General features: G+C 44.8%; 1 protein-coding gene across 4 annotated transcripts in view; it reads right to left on the bottom strand.

Annotated features, from left to right (window-relative positions):
- Window positions 1–241: 241 nt before the first annotated feature.
- The window catches only part of ARHGEF12 (Rho guanine nucleotide exchange factor 12), a 46953-nt gene continuing 21855 nt past the window's right edge, over window positions 242–25339 (bottom strand). For 2 of the 4 annotated variants that reach the window (XM_025200034.1, XM_025200035.1), the window contains 25 exons: window positions 24572–24709; window positions 24363–24422; window positions 23824–23856; window positions 23139–23253; window positions 22105–22210; window positions 21524–21736; window positions 20929–21061; window positions 19458–19493; window positions 18694–18848; window positions 17913–18059; window positions 16991–17076; window positions 15623–15748; window positions 14750–14864; window positions 12459–12559; window positions 12122–12199; window positions 10131–10206; window positions 9566–9733; window positions 8902–8989; window positions 7062–7154; window positions 6843–6919; window positions 6303–6536; window positions 4083–4568; window positions 1692–1999; window positions 1161–1233; window positions 242–591 (listed from right to left, as the gene is read on the bottom strand). In XM_025200034.1, coding sequence (XP_025055819.1) covers window positions 581–591; window positions 1161–1233; window positions 1692–1999; window positions 4083–4568; window positions 6303–6536; window positions 6843–6919; window positions 7062–7154; window positions 8902–8989; window positions 9566–9733; window positions 10131–10206; window positions 12122–12199; window positions 12459–12559; window positions 14750–14864; window positions 15623–15748; window positions 16991–17076; window positions 17913–18059; window positions 18694–18848; window positions 19458–19493; window positions 20929–21061; window positions 21524–21736; window positions 22105–22210; window positions 23139–23253; window positions 23824–23856; window positions 24363–24422; window positions 24572–24709 — 3256 coding nt within the window. In that variant the 3' untranslated portion in view covers window positions 242–580. The remainder of the gene's footprint in view (window positions 592–1160; window positions 1234–1691; window positions 2000–4082; window positions 4569–6302; window positions 6537–6842; window positions 6920–7061; window positions 7155–8901; window positions 8990–9565; window positions 9734–10130; window positions 10207–12121; window positions 12200–12458; window positions 12560–14749; window positions 14865–15622; window positions 15749–16990; window positions 17077–17912; window positions 18060–18693; window positions 18849–19457; window positions 19494–20928; window positions 21062–21523; window positions 21737–22104; window positions 22211–23138; window positions 23254–23823; window positions 23857–24362; window positions 24423–24571; window positions 24710–25339) is intronic. The other 2 variants (XM_025200036.1, XM_014518409.2) reach the window with 1 other exon arrangement.

Below are 25339 nucleotides of genomic sequence, written 5' to 3'. Positions count from 1 at the left end.
AGTTTTGTTGCCAGGAGGGACTGTGGAGTCCAGCCCAGTGAAATCAAGACACACGTGTGCACACACATTCTCCTTCCAACTGCACTTGCTTCCAGGAACAGCAAGACCCGGGGGTGGGGGGAAGAGGGGTACTCTATGCAGAGGCCTAGACTTGTCACTACCCAATTCAAACAAAAAGCAAATAGAAAAAAAAAAAAAATGTTAAAATGTGCTTTTGATACACGGAATGAAGTCAAATAAATACAATGATTTTTTTTTTTAATGTCTAAATACATTTTATATCCTACACCCAAAGCTCTGTACATTTGGTTTGGTTGTTTTTTTTTTTTTGTCTGTTTGTTCAGAATCAAAAACAATTTTTTAGTAGCAAGGAGAGGAAGAGGAGAGAATGGAAGAGACTCCCTGCCAGCCAGGCTAGTGCAGTTGCCCCTGAAGGAAAGCACCCCATTCCCTGCTTTGCTGGAGTATGGTTAACACTTGGATGGTCCACAGAAAGAAGCCCTGTAGCCTCAGAGTCCACACGGAAGCCAGCAGGCGCCGATACTCTTCATCCAACCTTCAGCCACTTCTAAAAACGTGACTAACTTTTGTCTGAAGAAGAAAGAAAAGGTGGGAAGCCATGAGGGAGGGAGCATCATAACCAGCTCAAATTGTATGGTAAACCCAGAGTGTTGCTCTCGGGGACAATGACATGCCACAGCTGATGCTGAGCTATAGGCACCACAAAGACCTGCTGCGGCCACGTTCAAAGGGACCCGTGATGCCTGCTTACAGGGCCAGAGGTGCACATGACATTTTACCCACCAAAGTAGCAGGGGTCTGTCCAGCTTCTCTCAAACTGCCTTTACTTCTTCAGTTAATCTAGTCCCCTTTGAAAAGGCAAGCAATGCACTTGGCTAAAGGGAATCAAAGCATGCTGAAGTGCCTCAAACGTCAAGCCATCCTTTCAGGGAAAGGAAAACGCACTCAGCAAGTCCAAGCCTCGGCTGCCTTGATTTTCCTCATCTGGAATCAGCAGGTTGAACTCCTTTCGAAGCCTTTTGTTTGAAAAATTAACAACTGAATCTGCTCAGCTTCTTTTGTGCCAGGGTATTTTAGCATACGTCACCCTTTACAAATAGGGGCACTGGGAACAAGGGGATGGCATGTTGCTCGCGTACCTGAGTGCTCATCTGTGGGGGCTGATCCAGCCAGCCTTTGGCGAAGGAGAGTGGCATAATTTTCCTCGATCTCCTGGAAGACAAAATACATGTGGCTCTTTCCCCATGTTCCAGCTAGACCTCCAAGGCTGGGGGTACTCCAGTTAGGGACTGCTTTAATGCAGGTGACTTCATGCAAATCACCCCAAATACCAATGGCCAACACTGCATCTTAACCTAATTTAAACCCATTTCCAAGGCACTCATCCTTTTCCCCATACCAATCTGAATGCCGACATTTTTTGAACAATGCAGCTCTGTTTAACTGTCACATATATTTAGATAGACCTACAGGCTTCTCCTGCACCTGGGATTTAAAACCAGAGGAATAATGCCAATTTTAGCTTCCAACCCTTCCAGGTATATAACACCCCCCCCCCATTTCTGCACACCTCCCCCACCCCCAAGATCTTCTCGTTGTTCCCTCAAATTTCATAAAGTAAAGTTCAAGGATGGAGAACCCCAACTAATTCCAACAGAAGCACACTGTACCTTTAAGTGTTCAAGGTCAGCCTCGATCTTGTGAATGTACTGCATCATCTGGATACGTGACTCTACGGAGAAGGGGGGGCTTGGTGCTCCGGAGCTGGACTCCTCCACAGCCGCCCAGCGGGAGGCCATGAACTCAGCAAACAGGGAGCTCCCCCCGTCTGACTGGGCCTCCCTGGGGGAAACGTGTTGCTGCTGCGCCGTGTCCAGAGAGGTGCTGCCTGCAGTGCACTGTAGGACTAGCGAAGACACCTCATCGTCCGTGGAGCTTTCCTGCACCGTTCCATATCCGTCAAGGATCAAATAATTTCCTGTTAAGAGAAGAGCTTTGGACTAACCGCACCAGCTCAATATAGTCACCAAAAGCCAAATGAACTAGAGACAATTTAAGAAGACCTTAAAAAAAGAACAAAAAAAGTGGTAGAGGCCTCATCTCTCAAGCTATTTTAAAACGGACTAGCTGATGCACTGCGAGTGTGACAGAGGACAGTGGTTCACTGAACTGGGCTGGTTCAGAACCAGGATTCACAAGCCACAGGATTCGCAAATTCAAGAACCACAGAATAAGTGCTCAACTGCTCCAAAAATTCTCGTTTCAGATTTTTATTACAAGTCCCTCAAAAAAGGGTGCGCGCGCACAGTAACACAGGTGTCTGCATGATTAGCACTCGCCAGTGGCATTTCTTGACAATACCAAGGTTGCAGCAAGCTAGCACGAGCGAGCCAGGAGTTGGATTAACCAGATCTGAGCCAGTCTAGCTTCAATGTCCCTGCTTAGTTAAATGGAAAAAGTAAACAGTGTAAGAGGTAAAAAAAAAAAAAAAACAAAAGTCAGATATTTAAAGATGTGGGGTCAGTTCTAAGCATTTAAAGAATCTTAGTCACACAGGGAAGGAAGAGACAGCAACTGCCAATACACAACTGGATCGTGTCATCCAGCCAATCCAAAAGCGAGTCCAATTTTTAAATAAAAAAAATATTGATGAATAAGTCCTCCAGAGCATGAGGGTCAAATGGAATGCACCAGTTAGCAGCTAATTCTGTTGCCAGATGCACAAAATAACCACATCTGTGTCAATTTAGTGCAGTGCCGCCGCTCCAGACATGCGGCAGTGGCAGGACCATCCGCCTAGAACCTGCTGAGCCCTGGGAAAGCTCTCAAAACTGCCATCTCAGACGGAGGAACTGAGTAATAAGTCGTGCTGATGAACAAGCCCGTACATCCCTCTTGGAAGGCTTGAAAACATTTGTTTTAAGATGCTACTTGGGGAATCATTAAATATAATATGATATATAAACAAAAAAGCTTTTAAGAGCTTCAGACCTGGCTGCAGGGGAGTCCCAGGAGAGAATTGCAAAGCCAAGCCAAGCTGCAGCAAGTTCTTTTTCTGTAGCTCAGACGCAAATTTAAACAAGGGCTACAACGTGGCAGGACCCACCAGCCTGACAGTCCCCCTGCAGTTACCACAAAGGTCCACCACACCATTTAAGATTACAATACCGGATAAAAGTATGTTAGCATAAATCACAGTAGTGCGCCAAGATGTCTTTCTTCTGCTCGCCAAAGAAAATACCCCAAGTTTTGCCTTCATGTTATGCAGCAACAAAAAATACAGGTTTGGTGCTCTTATAATACTGCTAACATCTCTAAGCGACTGCAGAGCCATCTCTACATGCCCACAGCGATGCTCTTCATCAGAACTTCTGGTATAGGGAGAAATCATTTAAGGAAGCTATGCTTCCGCATAAGAGATCTACGCTGCAAGCCTGGGTGTAAGTCTGTAAGTGAGGTCCCTGTGTTGGCCCGAGGGGCTGCAGGAAAGTTGGTTTCAAGTGGCATGAACGGGCGATTTCCAGACTTGGAAAATGAACTTTACAACATCTCTTCATGGTCCCTAAACAAGGAAACTCGGAGGATGTGGCTATGGGAAGACCTTGGTACACTGATGGTGCTGCAGCAGACTGATGCAATGCTCTCTTTTATGCATGCCCTGAATTCACTGAAAGCTAAGAGCGCAAGAGGACGGGTCATTAGCTCCTACGTTCTATCCCTAGCTTTGTACCGAGGCCCATGGCAAGCCGTTAGCCTTGCAGCTTCTCACTCTCTCCGTCTCGAAAATAGAGAATTAATGAGTTAACATTTGTGCAGCCCTTTCTGAAGTACAAAGGATTAGCTATTATTTTACACTCCAAGCTGAAAGGACTTCTAAAGACCAAAAGAGCTATTTTGAAGTGTTTCATATTGCATTAGCAAGAGTTTCCTCACGAGAATATAACTGTGGTCCTCTTTAATAATATATCACTTATTCATCACTGATCACAAAGTATCCAGGCTCTAGCCTTTGAGCTGGACAGATCTACATTCAGTGTAGCGTGGTAAGGGGACCTGCTCACCTGAGATCCGTAACTGCACCTCCTCATCCTCCTTCCTTTCCGTCACTTCTCCTTCGGATGGGATGTCGTCGCTGTGGGCCTCGCGGGCATCAAAGAAGTGCTCTCCATTGTCATCAGGACCCACTCCTTCCAGCTCCATGAGCGGGGTCTCCACGTTCATGCTTACAAGGTCCATTACTACATTATTACCTGACCTGGCGTCTCTAGATACCAGCTGCACGGCATCCTGTGAAGCTGGGAATTCAGCTGAAGTCCGGATACCATAACAAGCTGCGGGTTCACTAGTTCCAGGTCTGACAGGCATCCGGTCCACTCCAGGCTGGTGCATCTTGTTATTATCAGAGTGCTGCAGTCCACCCTGGTTTCCACTTTCTGCCCAAGCACCTTGGGAAGCTGTCCTAAACCTGGGAAAATGCTGCCAGTCTTCAAGGGTCCTCTTCTCTGACAAGCCAAGCTGCTGCACCAACAACTGTTTCAACAAGCCCACTGAAAGGAAACACAGAGTGCTCACTAGTGCACAGAAGCCATCTCAACTGTGTTTGAAATGAGATGGGTACTTTGATGCCTCTTTTGGAAAGCGCAGACACATGATCAAATCCTCTCAGTGTTAACTCTTGGGGGAGAGGAGGGTAGAATACAATGCTTGTCACAGCATTGTCTCTTAAATCACGTTACAAATAGGGTAAGTGCAGCGCACAATTCCCAATTTACAGATGAGGAAAGACACAGATCAGTGACTTAAATCATCCAGCAAGACAATGACAGCAAGGGGAAAAAAAAATCCAACTCTCCAATTTCCTGTTTTCACAGTTTTAACTACTAAATACTACTGCTATTAATAGGAGTTTCCATTTAAGGAGCAAATATCATGAGAACATAAGATGGCAGATCAAAGCAAAGCAAAGCTCCTGCTGCAAATACAAGGTAAATTCTTAAATAGTGAGATTTCACTCACTCCAGTTATTCAAACCAGACCATGACAGAAAAAGGATACTTATTAGGACTCTTTTCACAACACTCCCGGCACCTCTGAGAAATGCTGTCAGTTCATGTAGCAAAGCAGTCACTAATCTGAATGCAAGGCTGTTACAGAAACGTGAAATGACCCAAAGCTGTGATTAAAATGCAGCTCGCTAAATCTTAGGAGCCAAGAGGCACAGTTGACTGCTAATATCATCCACACACCTCCCACGATGAGTTTTCAACACCCTCCGAGAACAAATACTAGTAATATTCCCACACTAGCCAGAGCCGGAACAGTACTCTCCCATCCTGTAAAAACTTGATGTGAGCTGAATCAAAAGATCTGAAGTAAATTATTTGAGAGATTTCACGTTCCTTGTGGAGAAGCCCAAGGCAGGGAACTAGGGAGAGGGCATGGATGCCTAAAGTCTTGAGGCTTAGAGAGCCAATGGGGTATTGATATATCAGCCCCAAAGAGCACAACTCCCAGGGACCATAACCACTTCAGAGGTGCCAGGCACGTGTGCCTGTGCCCCTCACATCCATAAATTAACAGAGTCGTCACAGGAATCGCCATGTGGGACCAAGCTCAGTGGTCCAGGGTCAGGAGGCAGAGGACAGTACCTCTTCTTCAAAAGAGCAATCACTGAATAACCATCTTGAAGAGTGCTGATGTTCACAGCTCCCCCAGAGGTTGGCTTACAGCCTCAGGCATGATGATAAACTCAGTCCCAACCCTTTTCACCCCAAATCTGTAATTTGAAAATAAGTATGCTGGTACTCTAAATTGCCCATCCTTTTTCATATTACCAAGCACTCCTTTATACTGTGGCAAGGAGTTCTGCACATTAGTTACCTGTTGTTTAAAATGTGACTTGAACAATAAGACTTTGCACTTCCTCATAGAGCCTCACAGTGTTGTTCTATTTCCAAAGTGCTTTATGGACGAGAACTAATGACTCCTTATAAATCAGTATTATCCTGCTCTACAGTCAGGGGAACCGTGCCAGAGCAATTACAGGAATTGCCCAAAACTACAGAAAGAGCCAGCATCTGAGGTATAGTTTTGCTGCAAAAGTCCCTGAACACCAGCCCGCTATGTTTTCTCTCTCCAATTTCTGCAACCCAAACAGAGGCAACCACTACTACAGGAATGGGCTGAAGATGCTCTTTAGGATCAAACTGTTCCCCAAATTCCCAGAGTCAAAACTCAAGCCGCTCCAGACCACAAGTGCCCGAAGTACCAGAGCTACTCACAGCTCCTTAACGCATCCAGTGCCCACCGCCCTTCTGACACCCCGCAAGGCACGTCTGCGGTCGCTTGTTCGTAGCACGCGGAGGAGTCTTTGAGCACAAGCTCGTCTTCCTGCTGCTCTTTGTCAAACTGCCTCTCTGTCACGAGGAGATCTTCTACTTCAGACTTCTCCGACATAACAGCTGAAGGAGACTGGGTCTTCAGTATGAGGGAAGGCTCAAGGCCCAACTCTTTATCTAGCACACAGAAAACACAAAAGTAACTGTACGTAAGCTGAAGTACTGAAAATGAACACACAGGGGCTCTTCCACATGATCACCTTTGGAGAAAGTCCCAACATGGTCCATTTTTAGCAAGCTGAGCCATTTGAGGTTCTCCTTTCCCAGCTGCAGACAAGCTAATAGTATCTCTCCAAAACCCGATTTTCACTCCACCGTAGGACTCATGGTGCGGGGTTTCCACTGCTGTAGCAAGATTCCACTAATGCAAGAGGCATGGCCTAGCACTCCTGTACTCAATCTAGCAGTTATTGATATCATTACCTGGACTCTGCATGCTGCTGGCTGGAATATCAGGCTGCTCGTCTTTCAACTTCTGCTCCTCTTCCTCACGCTCTTCTCTGTGAGAAGGAGACATGAGTTCTTTTAGGAAGATCCATTTACACTCACTAACAACATTATGGCCTCGATTATCCTGCTCTAGATGAGGCAAAAAAAAATAAAAATACTGGAACAGCAAAGCCAAAAGTGAACTCTACTTACTCGCCAGGCCCTGGCTGCGGTAATGGTATCACCCTTCTGGTGGAAGCCTCGGCTTTCACTGTCCCTGCCATCTGAGCTATCAGGTCCTGCCATCTGTGAGAGGCCAAAAATAACAGGCAGCGAGTTAAATTCCACAGGTTAATTAGGCTGACCTCACCAGACAGACGCTCCAGCACTGGAAGACTGATGCAAGGGCCTTTGCAGGAACCCTACAGAAGCAGCAGTTGGAAACACAATTCAGCACCGAAAGATCTGCACCCACCTGCCCCAAAGCAAAATATTCTGTGCAATGGACTGATGGCGCTAACCTATCCCACAGTGAACGGGAGGCAACATGGATATTGCGAGTGGATACAGAAGCGGGCGCAGAGATTTTATTCTGTTCCCTAAAAGTTCACCCAGAAACAAAATAAACCAGAACGTTTGGTGAAAAGGGGGAGATTTTTGCTTTCCAAATATATGTTCCCCATTGCAAGATTCCTACTGGAGTGAAACCAGGGAATATAACCCGGGATTGCATTCCTACTGCTGCTTGGCTTTGTCTCCAGGCATTTTTAATGAAAATGCACAGAGCGCCTGCAAACACACAGACACTCCCAAACTACAGCTCTAATTTCTACACTTCAGAATTTAATATCCCATTTGAGATGCCAGCAAAATGAACAAAAGCTTCGTCACACTGAAAAGAGCCTTTGTTACAATAGAAGTCATCCTAATTACACCTCGATTGAAGGAGGGACCACAAACGTCTTTGTCTAGCAGTGAACTTCTAAAATTTCTAATTAATGTTTTAACTTAAAGAGAATTTGCAGTGCTTGTTAAGAAATGCCAGACTGACATTCCTGGAAGCTGAAGTCTCCTCTCCATCGGCACAGAGCAAGGACAGCAAGGACAACAGCAGCAAACACTGGGACCACCTCCCAGCACATCCTTTGACCTTCCATCCCCTCATTTAGAAACCCAATTCTGGATGGATTTCCTTAGGGGATGTGAGGGGTGGTGGTAGGGAGGGCAGAGGCGACTTTAGCCTTGTGACTTAGCCAGCCATCTGAAATTCTCTCCAGAGACTCCCCAGGAATACAGTGATTAGTTAGAGCCAAAAATCATTTGTAATTTACTTGTTGTACCATCCATCCATGGATGGACTTGATCAAAACCCACCAGTAACTCTCACACAATGCAGGACACTTAAGTCACTGGATGACAGCTTCTGCTCACTGAAGATCTGGGGCCAGTTTCAAATCCTTAATGTACAGACTGTTTTTTTTACCTCATTGCCAACTTCAGAGCCATCCACTCTCCCAGGACAAAATATTGATGAGCTGGTGTTTAAAGATGTAATGTGGCCATACTAGATTGTTATTAATAAAGCCAGGGTCACCTGTTGCACTCATGAGAGCAGGTTATCTACCAAACTCCTTTGTACCAAAGCCAGTAGTTCTCACCTGTTCTATGGACCACACATTGTATAGTCCATAAGGATGATGTACAAAACAGTGTACGCTAGATACCTTGTAATCACACACAATGTTTGTGCTCGGAAATGTCAGGTCTGTAGGCAAGACAGGAGACACCGCAATGAAAACCCTGAGGAAGAGCCCACGCTGGCAAAGAGCTTTCATCACTGTGCTTCATAATGAAGGAAAACTCCAGATGGAGGGGAGATGTGGGAAGAGAGTTTTAGACACTAATTGCTACGTGTATGTGGACACACATGGCTGAGCTGAAGGTGAGCACTTGGACAGCAGAACTATTCCTTGGGCAGTGAGAGGTACAATCTCTCTCTTAAAGGTGACAAAAACAACACGGCACAGCATAGGCGGCCAAGCCCCTCACTTACGCGTTTTTTTCCGAAACGGTCTGTGCCACTAGTTCATAAATATGGGCGCCATTTTCTGACATGGAGATGACAAAGAAAGCTTTGTTATCTGGAGAGAGAAAGAATCGTTTAATCCAACACTTCGTCCTGCACAGTTTTATCTAGAAAGCACTGAAATCAGAACGATACCTACATATGCTTTTATTACCCAAAAGGGAACTGAGAGAAGAGTTTGTGAACTAACCCTCCAGGCAAACTACATAAACATGAATGAGTTGCTTTAACTCAGGCTTTCAAGCCTGACAGAAAATAATTATTGCTTCTCACATCACGTTAAATGTGGTTTTATTTCCCCTCTCACTTCTCTGGTCACTTTGCACTTCTACAGCACCTTTCACCTGGGGAAGCTCCAAGCACTTTGGTTTATGGACTCTATCCAAACTCCTTCCCACGCCACATAAGGGAAAGTGCTGCTCTGTTTTATGGATGGATAACACATGCACAGAGGTTAAATAACTTGCCTCAGGTCACATAGAAAGTTGGCAATACAATCAACAAATTGAACCCTGGTGTCCTGAACCTTACCCCCTGACCCCTGCCCCACCATCTAAACAAACTGCTTCCTTAAATGGCCTCAAGATTGTAGTAACCTCACTCTTAAACACTGCTAATTGTTCAGACTGACCTGTTGCCACCTGGCGAACTAGCACAGTGTTCAGCTTGATCACAGGGCTGAATATGTGCTTGCTGTCAGCAGTAGATGCCAGGATCTTACTGTGACACCGCAGCACCAGTTTGTCATCTTGCTTTTGCAACAGCACCAGAATATCCTCCAAGAGCAAGGTGTAGAGATCTGTGCAGGGTGAGAACAGGCCCAGGTCAGGATAAAGATCCACTCCCTCATCACACCCACCCCAGTTCAAAGAAAAAAGGCCTTTTTTCTATTAAACATGCAAAGGCAGCAATCAACTCGAGGCCATTCTAAGCTTATCTTCCTCATCAAAGCTACAGCTGAGGGATGCAGGCAGGATTGGATCAGCTCACGACTGACTGCTGTGTCCCTGCATGGTCTTAATGATGCTCCAAGCACATTTCAGATTGAAGAAAATAACTTAATCAACTCTGAGAAATATGCGGCCATCAACATAGGTAGCAGAACAATCTGTAATTGGGAATCACAAATGACTCATCTCTTCTCCACTGCTGGTTGCAAAATCCACCTCTAAGCCAGCTGCCAGAACAGGACTCACCTATAGTTTTGTCCCGATTCACCTTCCAAGTCAGAGGTCCTTCGTGAATCATCTTCCGCTTGGTTAAATCCAAATTCTGTCAATAGGGGAATGAATGAATAAATGAATAAAGAAATAAAAAACAAAACCCCCAGCATTTCTAGGGAGTGCATAGCATAAATAAAGGGAAAGAACCAAGACTTTAGAGAAAGGGTATAGATACTCCAGGCTAAAGACCAGTCCTGATTCAGAGCCTGGTAAAGAGAGATCTGGAATCAGAAAAGTTACAGAGGATGAACCCAGAGCCTGTGAATCACTGCACTCATCACTTGAGCCTGGAAGCTTCACCATACCCCCAAAAAAGTCCATTCTTCTCTGTTGTGCAAGAACAGGACCCTCCAGGCATAGACCAGATATAGGGGATGACAGGCCTATATTAAGGAAGCTTAATGTATAGGCTGAACAGGGCAAACTGGGTTCTATGGTTTGCATGGCAGGAGTGGGAAAGAAGACCAAACACCTGTGAAAGCACCCATGTAGTTTGTATGTGAAGAACAACAGAAGACGCTGTGATGACTGCCAAATGTCAGGTCAATTAAACATGGTGGGGGTAGGTGGTTTAGTCTCAATAACAGGTTTTTAGTACAAGGAATTGTTTTAAGTGCTATTTTAAGGACATTATGTGAGAGATAGAGGGGTTGAATCCTATAATCCACTGCTCTGAAAGTTAGATGCAAGGCAGAAGTCACAATTCAAGCCTTTCTGACTTGCGTGCATTTTTAAGCTCTGGTATTCCAATGGCATTCTCTTTGGATGAAGGGTTTACAACCTGGGGCCTTGCACAAGCTTAAAGTATCAGGTGAAGAATTTCCTTTTAAAATTACATTCTTGAGCCAGTTGAGGGGTCACTGTATTGCTACTGGTGTTCTGTCAATTTATACAAAAGTTTGCAGTTTATATTATAGCTGGTTAGTGTTTCAACAGCCAAGTTGAAAGTTAAGAATGCCTGAAGATGACACTGATGTATGAATTGTTTTGATGATCTGCAGGACTTTATAATGTCAATGGATTCTTCATTCATTTCAGTGCTTGTGACATTTAGCAGATCTGTAGACAAGCTAGTACATGTAGTAATTTCCACAAGCCATTCCTCCCAAGCCTCAGAGTTTATAAGTGGTGCCAGCAAGATAGCAGGTTTTATATCTACCATGAGTCTTTCATTTCATGGGATAAAGAGTTTGCCAAGTCTTTTCTGACAGGCTGGTAGACTACACAGAACAGCTTTATAGTGAACTCCATGAGCCTTGAAATGAAGAACTCTGACTATTATAAACTTATTTAGTGCCCCTGTGGAAGTTAAGTAAATGTGCAAGAGACTATGTTCAGCTATGAGAGGATCTATGTAGAATTTGTATTTTGCAATTTTTTTTGTATGCTTATACATCAAAAAGCTCTGTTTCAAGGATATTTGTGAGCGACATTACAGGCGCCACAAATCACAGAAGTTTACCACCAGCTCTAGCAGTTCAGCTGGTTATACCACTGGATCCTCAAGGTCAATCAACCTCAGGATGTTCCTGCTTGACACCAGACAACATCAAGGTAAAAAGACTGTTCCAACTTTTATCTGAGCCTAATTTGCACAAGATGAACTATCCCAACCAGGAGATCTTACAACACCTTCAGTTCTCCTGTGAAATATGAATTTTCATTTCCACCTACGAGAAATTTTACAATCTTTGCATTTCTCCTATGCCTGAGAGAAGGGTGTGTGCGCCTGAAACCTTGCAAATAAAGATTTTTTTTTGCAACTATCTAGTTGATCTAATAAAAGATAGCACCTCTGCCACGAGTTCTGATCCCTTTTGCCTCTTGACCAATATGACTACAACCTGCATCCCACTTAATTTTGGTGTTTTGTTACATAATTAAAAGCTGCAACAGAAACAACTGTAAAAATACCTGGGGAATCATCACCATAACTAAACCATTGCTTCTGCTCTGTCACTTACCCGAAACTCATCCAGCATAGGGTCTTCTGCCTGCTTCAGATAAGATAGGTCGAGACGACGCTGATAATCTTCTAAATGCTGGAAGAGACATGATGAAGCCATTCACATTGGTTCGGGTTAAACTCAAGAGTCAAAATGGATAGGAGATCATTTGAAATTCAACAGGCTCACAGGGGCTTGGGACCCCAGCTCCACTAGCAGCACAGAGATCCACCAGAAGACAAGTCTCACTCCCTCAGCCACAGAGCTAGCCATTTTGGAGGTCTCCAGCATCCTGGCTGCTTTTTTTGATCCCTCCATTTGCCCACACTTGTTACTAGCTTCCCTTTCTTCTTACCTGCTTGTTCTCCGACTCTTTGACAGCTTGGTTCACATAGTTAAGGATTTGACGGCAGTGATCCGCTGCTTTCTTCACTTTCTCCTTCTCCTCAGGCAGTTCTACAGGACAAGACAATAAAGGAAAGATGGGAAAGGATGAAAAGAGGTAGCAAATCTAATGGATCATGCCGCCTGTAAATTCGAGGAGACTGTGTCCACAAAACAGTCAGTGCACATGCAGCATTTCAGAGATTAACAATAGAAACAGGTTCATGGATGGCAGCAATATGGGTCTGGATCCTCCCCAGGCCATAGTTCTATAATATTGATGTATTTAACAGAGGCAGAGTTTTGAAGCCCTAATAAAACTGACAGTTAAGTTGCTGGATAACCTTTCTGGAAAGGTTATCCACTAAATTAATTCCAGGTCAAAGAGAACTTTGAAGTGTGTGAAAAAGTTGCTAGAACTCCACTGCGGTTCCCAGGGTAACTGCACGAGAGAGATTTGGGCGAGGGGGAAGAGAAAGCAACTAGAATCTTTTTTAATCTCTGGCTAAAATTTAAAGAGGCAGAGGAGTTAGCTCAGAGGACAGCATACACCATCAGATAAAGCTACTAGGGTTTTGAAACTAATATGGAAGAGGGATACATTGTTAACTGAAAGTATAATGTGATTAAAAATACTGGAACATGCAATATAAAAACAACAGTAATTTAATTCTATAAAGACATGCATTTAAAAAAAAATTAATAAAAAGGGGGTCAAAATGGGATTTCATGCAAACATGGAAGTGGTAATATTCCCTAGACCTTAGACTTTTATTTTACTTGCTTAGAGTTAAAACAAATATTTTCCCCAAGCTACAAATCAGAAGCAACAACCTGCAACAACAGCAGGACTAAAATTGTGAGTCCAATGGGCACTAAAGACAAAGGCATGATTGTGTCTACAGATGCACATGAAAATTCTCACGTACTGGAAGGAAGGTCAATTATAACTGTTTTTCCATTTGCAGACAGGTACAGCAAGAAGAACGGCTCACAACCCACTCTTAATTGTACTCACAGTCATCTGGTAGGTATAGTGGTTTTTAACTTAAGCAATGAGATGTCACTGCAGTTAGTGTCTTCTATTAAAACCTTTGCTTAGAAGGGTATGTTGTAGGATTACCAATGAGGTTTGTGCAGTTTCCAGGTAGTGCATTATACAGAAGTACAGATTAGCTAGGTTCTGCTCTGGAGGTGTATGTACACATGACAGCCCTTTGAAGATTGAAAGGGCGATAAGAATAGCAATATTAAATTACCCTTCTATCAGCACCCACTGCTAGGAGAACATAGGTAACATTTACATTATTTCCGCCACCTTGGCTTTACCGTTACAGGCACCTTAAAAAGGCTCCAGTGGAAATTTAATTTGGGTTTGTTTTTGTTTTTTTGTTTTTAAACAGGCCAGTTTTAGATCTTGTTTTCTGAATAAGTACGTTCTCCTCACAGGAAAAGGATATTGCACAAGGAAACCCTGGGTGGCAGGAGACATGCTGTGTACCAGAGTGTACCGTTTCAAATCACCAATAATTAATCATCATCCAAATCAACAGGCAGGGAACCTTGATTTGAATCTTTCATTTTCCCTTTTGCTTTGCATCTGCAGTTTTTAGTTACTTCCCTACAGAAAAGTTGATTTTTTGGGGTGAGTACCAATAAAACATACTGATTTGCATCATATAAAGCCTGACACTAAAGGTGGTAGTCTCTTGCTAGTTAAGGTAGCTCTCTGCACATATGCATTCCAATTATGCAGCTTAATGTACTTTTATTCAGATTAATTTTCACATTTTTGAGGAGGGAAGAAGTTATTGACAGTGGATTTCTTTAATTAGAAGTTTTTTCTTCTTTTTACTCTGGTTCCATATTCTTACATTGGCACTAGCATTTTGACTCTCTCTCTTTGACTTTGACCATAAACTATGCTACTTGATTTCTTTTTTCCATTTAAATGTTTCTAATAGAGTATTATAGATTTAGACTTTTAAAAAATTATAATTTATTATATAAAATATGTTTATTACTTAAAAAGGAAAAAAATTAAAATGAAATTCCAAATTAGATTCCCTTCCCTCAAAACTCCCCCCCAATTTTTTATCCATCATGCTGTACAACAGAAAGGAAAGAGGTTATGCTGAAACCAGTCGTGGACACATGGCAAAAAGCAAGCTGCAAGCAGACCTCTTTATGGGTCCGATGTGTTTGGCAAAACAGCCGTGACACACTCACAAAGCCAATGGCTCCCCTGTCCAAATGCTCTACCTGAATACTTAGCAATACTATCCAACAGAAGGGGGTATTTAGTCAGTCTCTGCATCTCAGTGGGAATGATATCCTTCAATTGCAACCGGCGACACAGCGGATTACTCTCGGCATCCTAAAATTAAACAGCATAATAACTGCATTTGTCATTTTTATTAAGACTATAATTACCTGAACATGTACCATCTATTCATCATATAAACGTCTATTACTTCACTTTCCGGTAATTAAATACAAGACAAGAAATGCCAAGATTTATCACTCAGACAACATGGCCCCGTTTCATTTGCAATTACATATAGGAAAGGCTCATCACAAAAAGCAATGCCTTCTCTCCCTCATTACTTCACACAAGCCCGGTGCCATCTGCTATCAATCTCAGCCAGTGCCATACACAGAAGACATCAACTTAGTCTTTCACGGTACAGCAAAGCTACACTACATATTTCAAAATCACATCAGCCCGGTATTACCAGGCTTGCTTTCAGCCAGTGGCGGAGCAAATAACGTTCTCCTCCCGACATGCCGCACATGATGAGGCCTTGTCCCAGAGGGCAGGGGCAATCCCCATACCTCTCTTCTACCCACGGCACACTCCACCCCACCATTTGCCCCACACAAACTCCTTCTCCATGGGACATGTTCACAGCGTAAAAAACTGATGATGCTTCCCTCTCTCCAGGCACTCTAATCCTCTGTGTTAAAAGTTCTCCCCTCCAGAAACAATTAAAAGGGAGAACTCGGTGCAGGAAATAATCCCAATCTAGCGAGTGTTAGACATAACCCCGCTCATTATGACAGCCTTACCTACAGCCCTCTTATCCTAGCCACCAGCCAGGTCTGACACTGCCCCAACTCCTGAGCAAAGCTCACCTGCACAAAGGTCTGGAAGCGCGAGTCCTTCTTCTGCCGTGATTTGATCACCTCTAAAGCAAAGGGCTGGTTACTACAGAAGGTGGCTGCTGCATGTTTCAGGTTCTCCTCTCCTGGTCCGCTGAACTGTGCCAAGAAACCAACAAAGTCACATTTAGACACAAACCAGCCAGGCATGTGGGACTGTAAGGCACCGGTCAGGGCAAGGACACAAAGCTATTCTGCTGCTGAGTCAAAAATCAGCCTTGTTGAGAACAAATGCAGTTACCCAACTTGAATCCCAAGTGATCAACTGGACTGAGTTTGACTTTACACACAGGGCTGGAGGCTCCTGTGAAGCCATTTCGTTGGACCACTCACTACAAGGTCCCAGAATTTCACGTATGGAGCAATCCTCTCACTCAGCCTCCTGGAGGGAAATCTGAGTGCAATAAGCAGGGCTGATGGATGCAAGAGGCTCTCTTGTTCATGCACCTTTACTCCTTGTCCCTGGCATGCACTTTCGAGATAGCCTAGGATCCTCTGAACATGCCTACACTTTAGAAGGATTTCCAATTTTTATTCTTTCTTACAAAGCTTGAAGAAATTCAAGGTCCTAATGACCAGCCAGCTTGTGAGTGCGTGTGCATGCACACGCACACACACACACTTTTGGTGGATTTTCCAAATAGAAATATCAGGTCTTGATTTCCTCCTCCTTCTGGACGACTTGAGAACTAAAAGGATTAAATCCTGCCAAGAGATTGAAATTTGACCATACGTAAAAAAGATGTTCAAGTCCAAATTAAACAGGGTTATTTAAAACACAACTGAATTGACCCTTGTGGGAGCAGTATTTTTAACGGTTTAAACAGACTCCTGGTTCTTTCTGCATGGGCCTCCATGACAGATCTCGAGTCTTGTTAGGAATCCTCCATTAAACACACCAGAAATACAGGAGCTTCTTCTCACCATCTCCAAACATTTACGTCATCCTACTTTCCCCCTCCAACCCCAGAAAACCCCGTTTCTTTCCACAGGCATGCTACCAGTTTTCTGCACTTTAGACAACATTTAGGAGAGGGGGGGGGGGAAAAAAAAAAGACTAAAAATTCTACCTCTGCATGCAGGTCACCTTTAAATGAAATAACTCATTTATCTTTAATTGAATGAATAAAACATTCATCTTGCTAATACTCCATGCTGGGCTCCCTCCGTTCTATGTCCCCAGCTCCTTGTTAGCTCTACAGAAATGATGGATTTCAGATATTAAAAGTTGTAGCAAATGCAAATTACGCTGGTCACCGTGTGGCTGTATTTACCATTTCACTGGACTCTTGCTTTCAGGAATATTTACCTTTCAGGATAAGAAAAAGAAATTCAATTTACCCAAGTTAGTAAGTCCTCTCCAATCTGATCAATAACTGATGTCTCATTCCTTTTTCGGACACTTTTCATCTGGTCATTCAAGCCGGCTAAAAAAAAGATGGTAATAATTAATATAACACAACATTCTAGCTTACCACGTTTGCTGCTCATTTTAAAATGAAAACTATTCCAAAGGGAGACTGGATTTGTAATTATTTTATGCAAGAAAGTCATACAACTACAAACACAGATCAATAAAAAAAACCCATGAACAATAAAACCGTTTGTATTTCTATGTGCTGCCTGTTGTTTTAGGGACCTCCACAAACTTTTCCAACATCACTTACCCACTTCAAAAGGTGATGCAAGGTTCATTCTTCATGTGTTTAATGCGTGGGGAACAGAAACAGAGCAAGCGGCAAACAGGATGTAATCCTAAGTCACTCAGCCAATGAGTTAGGGGCAGGGATGCAGATTTGGCTCTTGGCAGACCCCTACTATACCTATTACTGGACCTTTCAGCAGTAGCAGTAGCCAAAGACTTACTGATCCCTTGTGTAGCTGTCTACAAATTATTCTCTTCATTAGTATCTGTCTGGTTAGTTTTTGAGCATGTGCCTAAGAGCAGTCACAGAAACTGTCTCTATGACAAAGTGGATGTACACAGAGAGAAGGCAAGCTTGAGGAACCAGATGAAAATGAGCAGGCATTCAGCACCGTGGAAATAAACACTTCTGAGCCATTATACATATAAGCCAAGAACAAAGAGTGTGGGTATTTGAACATGGGAATACACCCCTTAGCAATCCTATCCAGTCAAAGCCCTGTGCAGACATCCACTGTTTAAGGGCCACCTGTACGTCGAATACTTCTACCAGCCCATGGTTATTTCAGTTTTGCACATGCAGTATTACTATTGCGAGCCACGTGCGGCTGTGCTTACTATGGAGCAGAAGGATGTCCTCCAGGTTGGAAAAGATCTTCCGCAGATCTGAGGGAGTGAGGATCCCTTCACGGGAGACACGCTGGTAGAAGACCTGATGCAGAACCTTCAGCGTGCGGACATGAGCTCGCTCTGTGTAAAACAGCTCTGAAGAAAAAGGAGCAAGGCAGGATCAGTATTATTGCCTCTGCACAGTGCTACAGTGCAGATACAAACAGCCTAATGCTGGAAGCCTGGATCTGCCAGGACTGACTGACTTTACGAATTACGTTTGAGAAGTAGAAATTTGTTGCGGAGCCAGACACTGGAACCTGTGGAAATCACTTGTCCCATCAGAACTCTGCCTGCCAGGCCAGATTGAGCGTGCTCAGGAATGAGGAACCATGCTCTGCTATCTGAGTGCAGGAGCTTATAATTTATCCCAACTAGATAGTTCACTCTTGGCAATTCACTCCATCTCACACAGAGCTCCCCAGACCTGTAGGATCTGAATCAAAGGGAAGTCCCGGAGTGTGACACCACAGGAGGTAGGTCTCCTTCACTCCCTCCACTCTCCCAGCACGATGTAAGCTAACCCATCATATCCCTCAGCCTGCTGCTTACTACCATGGATTAAATGCATGTCAGTAGCCTGTACATGCTACGAGTTTGCAGGCTGGAAAAGACAGCTTGTTCCTAAATCAAGCTGTCAAGGTGATGAAAGTGCTAATCATAAGTTTGAGGAACCTTATGGGTTCCTGGGCTCCAAGAAGCACAGCCACAAGAAAGCATTTGAACTCACCGTTAATCACTTCTTGGCGTTTGATTTCAAACGGTTTCAGCCCCAGCAGCAACTCTCGACTCACAAGCTGCTGCCAGTTGGGAGGATCGGTGTCTGTATCAAAATCATACAGTTCATCCTCACTTTGGACATCTCCATAGCCCATGCTCTCCATCCTACAAGGACACAGAATACTAGTCAGACACTTTCAGTCTCAGACAGGGGAAGTAGAAAGAACATTTGTAAAATGCTCTGACAAAACCCTCAGACTTCCGGGTCCACTACAGTCTGGAACCTGACACAACTAGAGACCTCAAATCCTAGTGCTCATTCTCATGAACCCCCTCTTCCCTCCCCCAACTCTCAGGACTGTAATCCCTACTTTTAAAACAGTAAATGATGGGATGAACTTCTTTACCAGAGGTCAAACAGCAACTCAGCGGAAGCAGAAGGGAGCAGGAAAAGTTTGTTCCTTTTCCCATCTGCAAATCCTGAGATAACGATACCACTCAAGCAGTGCCTAGGATTCCCAATCCAACAACTGTTAGCAGAGGTAATTATACCTAGTGCTTTTCACCCATGGATCAATGTTCCTAAACTATGAACGTGCTGTATTCAATCTGGACACCAATGCGGCATTTCATAAACATGTTATTTGAGTACAGGATAATTACCTAGGTCACTGAACCTAGCAATCTAGCCCCACTCAAATCATTTACACCCCCGAGCCCTACTCTAGAGCAAAACAAACTCTTCAGTTCACACAAATTGATTACTATACTCACTTGCGGAAAGGTTTTGGTGTTCCCAACTCAGCTGTTCTAAAAAAATAAAACAAACAAAAAACGCCATTATGAAAACACATGCGAGTGTAACGGGTATCCACTCTGGGCCGACCTTAATGTGTCCCGTGCACCTGTTCCTGGGGGCAACCGCCCACCTACTCTCCTGCCATGCCTTGTTGATAATTGATTAATGGGTATTAATTAGCAGGAGGCTGCCCTTGTACTGCCCCGCTGCCAGGGGGCGCTATCTGCGGTTCCGTTTCCTCCCCTACACCGCAGTCCACACCTCGCCGATGGAATCGCCGTTGTCTCAATTCTATCATTATTTGGCCCCTTCCTGTTCTCCCTGGGCCTTCCTCCCTTTGACGCACCCGCCCTCCGGTGCTAGGGCGCTCCCCGGCCCCATCTCACTCTGTGCCCTCTTCTCCGGGGCCTTATCTACAATGCTGCCCCCTCCCTGGGGCCTTCTCTGTGATGCTATGCCCTCTCTTGGGCTTACCTCGCCCGCACTGGGGCTTCCCAATAATGCTGCCCTCTCCTGGGGCTCTCCATGCCCTCACTGGGGCTTCTCAATAATGAATACGGCCCTCTCCTGGGGCTCTCCATGCCCACACTTGGGCTTCCTAATAATGCTGCCCCCTATCTGGGGCTCACCGTGCCCAACTTGGGCTTCCCAATAGTGCCCCCTCTCTGGGGCTCACCACGCCCGCACTGGGGCTTCTCAAAATGCTCGTCTCTGGGGCTGGGGTCTATGTACCCTGTACGCTGCACCCCTACTGGCGCTGGGGTCCCCACGCTACTGTGGGTCCTCTATGAGGCCTCCTCCAACCCCTAATAGCCTCTCCCAAACCACCGGTCTCGTAACAACAACAAAACACAAGCCCCTGGGCTGTAACATAAATTAAAGCCGCCCGGCTAAAACATCCGTGCGGCCTACCGGGGAACACTTCTTCCCTCAGCAGTGTCAAAACGCTGCTCCTGTAGTCAGGCCTCAAGAGAGTTCCTTCCCCTTGGGCTGCTGGCAGAGAACTGCCTCTGGCCTCCGGTCTGTGCTTTATATAGGAGCCAGGCCCTGCCCCTTTCAGTCAGCTGACCTCCTGGTTGCCCTGGCAACCCCCAGCTGGGCTCCTTAGTCACTGCTAGGGCTCCCTCCCTAGCAGTTTCCCCTCTTCAGGAGCAGGGCACCTCCGTGCTCTGTGACAGCGAGCAATGGGATTTTGCTCTGTTCAGACACATAACAGGCTCCAGAGTGAAATCTTAAAGATTAAATTTGCATCCTTTCAACTTTACGTTTGCATCTTTGTGGTGTACAAGGTGCTTGCTGCAAATACAGTGGAAGGAAAGCAGAAGGTCAGAGGGCACCATCCTCTCTTCCCTCCATTAAGGTCCCAAAAGAAGCTCTGCTGCTAGTGAAGATCTACAGATCTACTACATTAACTGCCTTGCCAGCCCAATAACCTGTGACAATTACCTCTCAAGTTCTCCCTCCTCTTCCTGCAAGTGGTCCAGGGGTGGGGAAGGGAAGTCAAAGGTGGCATTAGGTGTGCGGGGGGTGCCATCCACAGAGTCACTAGACGGTGGAACTTCTCCAGTCTGCTTGGGACCTGAAACAAGAACGGCTCAGTTTCCAGGGGCTGCACAACACCAGTACTTGTGCAGCCAAGTCTGACATACAGCTCTCCTCTTATCCAGAGGGGGAGAAAAATCAAGAACTGGTCTCAGAAAGCAGCCCTAAACAGAGAAATATTTGAAACCCTGCAGCCTAATGTTTCTACAGGACTGAGTACTTGAGCAATGAAGTTAGGGCTGTTTCTTCTGCAAAGTTGATCAAATGCTGTAGTAATAAAAAGCAATTCAGAAACCAATTTTGCATCACAGTGAGGTTCCCAGATCTGAGAACAGTGACAGGTCACCACAGACCAGTGAACACCAAGAGCCACAACGTGTCATTAATTGCAGAGGGCCTCACTGATCAATGCTACCACCGTTCCCTTGAACTGGGACTGAGCTTTCTACAACCCATCCATGACATCATTGCTACTCCCTTTTTCCAGCATTGTCTTTACCTGTCTCACTATCTTTGCTTGCCTCCAGGGAGGTAAAAGGTCCCGAAGTCAGGGGAGACATAGGATTAGCAGTTGGGTATGCTACATCTGTGCCATCGCTGGAAGATCCACTCTGGCGTGTTTTGCCAGAGTCTGGTGGCTCTGGGCTAACAGAAGAGGTTGTGGATAAGTACTTTGGATGACGCTGCTTCTGCATTTCCATGGCTCTGCCAACTGAAGAGATAAAAGCCAGTTAGACAGCTGAACAGTTTTACCTGTCTCCAGAAACCCAGCAGGGGGAAAGCTCCTCGGGGAGATCTCAATGAATAATTTAATTAGCTTGTCTTAAAAGACAAAAAAAACCCCCAAAAACCCTCTCAAATTGAGTGGGTTTCTAGTTAATGAATGGCTATGCATGCTCCTGGGCAATAGTGATGTCTGTAGCCAATACACAAAAATACGGCGTACATGGAAGGCACCTGAGGAAAATGTCAAGGTCTGGCTGGCTTTTCACGACACACATGCAACACATCTGTGAACAGGCAGATGGACCGACACGGAGGTATTAGCAGAGGAAACACGAGCTTCACAATCTGACATACTTGCACTACTGTCATGGCGACTCGGTCTTCTCGGCGGCCCCAGGATGCTAGGGAAACCTCTCCTCTTCACCTTTTCCTCCCCTTCTTTCTCTTTCTTTATACTTTGCTGCAGAAGAAACACCACAAAAAGAGAAACAAATGGGTCCCTTCTTCCTCCAAACTCAGTTCCTTGAAATGCTGCATCCACTGATTCTCGGCCTCACTGAGGTCTGAGAGAGGAAAGGCCTATTCACTCTGGGTGTCGAACTCTCTCGGTACAGGACTATCCACAACAGGATTAATGTTTCCAAAGGGATCTGCACTCTCCACTTGGCTCTTTCCTTTTTCACGTCCTTGTCACAAGGTATTTAGCAGAAATTGCAGATTTTTTGGAATCTGACAGTGCTCAAACTTGCAACCTCTGGGCTGTCAGCCATGTGTCTTACTGCCCACAGCACCCCAGCCCTCTCTCCAAGAGGTGAGAAGGAATAGGTGACTAAAGAACACAGACTTGAAATGCTGCCTCTAGAAGACTGTTGCGGCGCCACGAACTCACTGGACTGATCGGGAGGGCATTACGGGGAAAGAACTGAGACCTACAACTGGTGCTCTGTGAATGGCAGGAAGAGGGAAGGTTTGGCTTCTTTTTGAAGCATCAAGTGCTAATCACTATTAAGAGAGGATAGGCTATAGAGACGCAACATTTCATTTGGATAAAATAAGACTTATTAAGAAGCAAAGTAGGTTCTTGGATTTATTTCCTTACCTGGAGATTTTACAAGGCTGGAAGTATGAGGAGACACTGATTAAATTAAACAGTCTAATAGGATAGGAGCTTTTTCACATACAAGTGTCTGAATATGGATAGACACTTGATCTTGGATGACACTGAGTCACCACAGTACCCCTTCAAATCATTGGAGGCTGTAGACACCCAGCACCAATGGAAGTCACGGTCACTTCAATTTAGGCACACAAGTATGGATTAAGGAGCCTCATTGTTGGCACCCACACTTGAAAATGGGGGACAAAACACTGGCCATACCACCATTTACCTTAATCTTTGGCAGGAAACCAATACGTCCACGCTTCTGCTCCAGACTCCGGGGCTCTTTGACTCTCACCCCCAAATATTTCATGTAGGTGAGAATCACATACTGCATGGTGGAACTGCAGAACACAAGCAAGGAAAAGCAGGCAAAGTAAATTTGAGTAAAAACCTTAAACTGTCAAAGCCTCCTAAGGAGACAGAGTAGGAAGGTTAACAACTGATTTTTCTAATCAAAAATCTCCTTAGGCATTAGGGCATCAATTTGCCTCTCTCAGGTCTTTCCAGATGATGGAAAAGACCTTAGTCACTCACGAAATCTGCCTTCTTGCAAGTGCAAAACAGACTCCTTGATCCAAAGCATGTGCCAGTCAGTGGGGAAAACTTTGGCAATTTAGAAAATGACTCAGAAATTCTGGAGGCAGCAATAACTTAAATATGTATTTAAAACTGCAACGTGGCTGAGTGTCAGCTGTAGTAAAATCCATCCAGATGGAGCAGTGATCTGCTGGGACTGAGCTCTCGGAGCACATGCTTGAGAAAGGAGGTTTGTGCTACAACCAGCAGAGGGCTGCCTTGTCCCATTCACAAGAAGTCTCAGGCTCCACTACAAGCATGAGCACTTTGACCCTTTACCACAGGGGAGAAGGGATGCTTCGTCATACACTAATGGCACAGAACTGTTCCCTTACCTCTTATCCTCTTCCAAAGGTTGAGATGACACCCTGAAAAACAAGAAAGTTGCATATCAGCGAAGGAACAGGTGACAACAATCCACCCCAGCACCACCCACCTGTACAATATCCCTCTGTATCCCACCAAACAGCTGGTGAAAAAAAAAAAAAAAATCAGTGGGGAGAATGAGTACAACTTTCTTAAAAAGGCTTCTCTCATTCCTTGGAGTCTCAGAACAGCACAGACTCCCTATGCCTGAAGAAGGGTGATTGCGCCCAAAAGCATGCAAATCATTTTTTTTCCCAACTACTCAGTTGGTCTAATAAAAGAGATCACATCTACTCAAAGAGCCTTGCCTGTCTATGTCCTTAGTCCAGCACAGCTACAACCAAAAACCCAGCACTTTCCTAAAATCTCACTTCCAAGACTGCAAGCATCTACAAGTCAACAAAAGGGGTTCCCAAGCTATCTGACACTACAAATATTACTGCCAGCAGCTCTGGGTTTGCTATGAGGCAAGTGCTCCAGGTATAATCCAATCCATAGTGCAAAATACCTGGGGATATTTCTCTCTGATGGTTTTCTCCTGGTCATCATCATATTGATGGCAATCCACCTGCTTGCCAGATGCCAAGTAAGGAGGAGGTAAAAGGTGATAACAATGAGCTGTTTCTAGTTCTGACTCCTTTCCTCTACTTCTATCAAGACTCAAGTGAGTGTCTGTACCACCCCACCTCCTCCCCCACAACAATCCCTGCTACTTACAGAACTTCTTCAATTTTGGCAATTATCTGCTCTGCACATGCTCTCTCCTTCTCCAGCACGCTCCGGTCACGGACTCGTTCCGCGTCCAGCTTAGTCAGTTCGCCCTCTGCCAAGGTCAGGCCCATGCTACGTTTCTGTCTGAAATAGGGCAGGAAATAACCTCATGAAAGAAAGCACCTGGAGGTGAGCAGAAGCAGCAACTAATCTCCCGGCATTCAGAAGGCTCAAGACATGTCCCTGGGGTTCCATTTGCAGACCAGCTACCAAAACACTTCATGGCCTTACAAGTCCTAGTAATCTATTGCTGCACTTGCATGAGATAGCCATGGTTTTACAAGTGCAGCATCCTGCATACACAAAGGAGATGGGAAAATTTTGGCTGGGGGGAGGGGAGCAACGGAAAATCTGACCCAAACCCATATACTACAAAAAGCATTTTAAAAGCCCAGAGTGAGCGTAAGGAATCATGGATCATCAGAGAGCTGATCACAGAGAGCAGGATAAATAAGCAAGTTCCCAAATTCTGAAATATACCCAGGATAACATTCCAATATGGAAGATTTCCCACAAAAGAACCTGTGCATATAAAACAGGCCATGAATGAGTTTTGGAAGCAATATAAGCAGAAGAATGCTGAGGTCCTGGAACAGCCTTCCAATAGGCCTTTTGGCCCCTCTATTCCAAACTACTTTCAAGATGGAGCTTAATAAAGTTTATGACAAGAATTGCAGGTGATGTGGTCACCTGTATTGGCAGGGAATTGGACTT

This window comes from Alligator sinensis, unplaced genomic scaffold (genome assembly GCF_000455745.1).
Source record: "Alligator sinensis unplaced genomic scaffold, ASM45574v1 scaffold278_1, whole genome shotgun sequence".
In the NCBI taxonomy this organism is placed as follows: Eukaryota; Metazoa; Chordata; order Crocodylia; family Alligatoridae; genus Alligator; species Alligator sinensis.
Note: the sequence above shows the minus strand (reverse complement) of the source record. Positions and strands in the feature narration are given on the sequence as shown.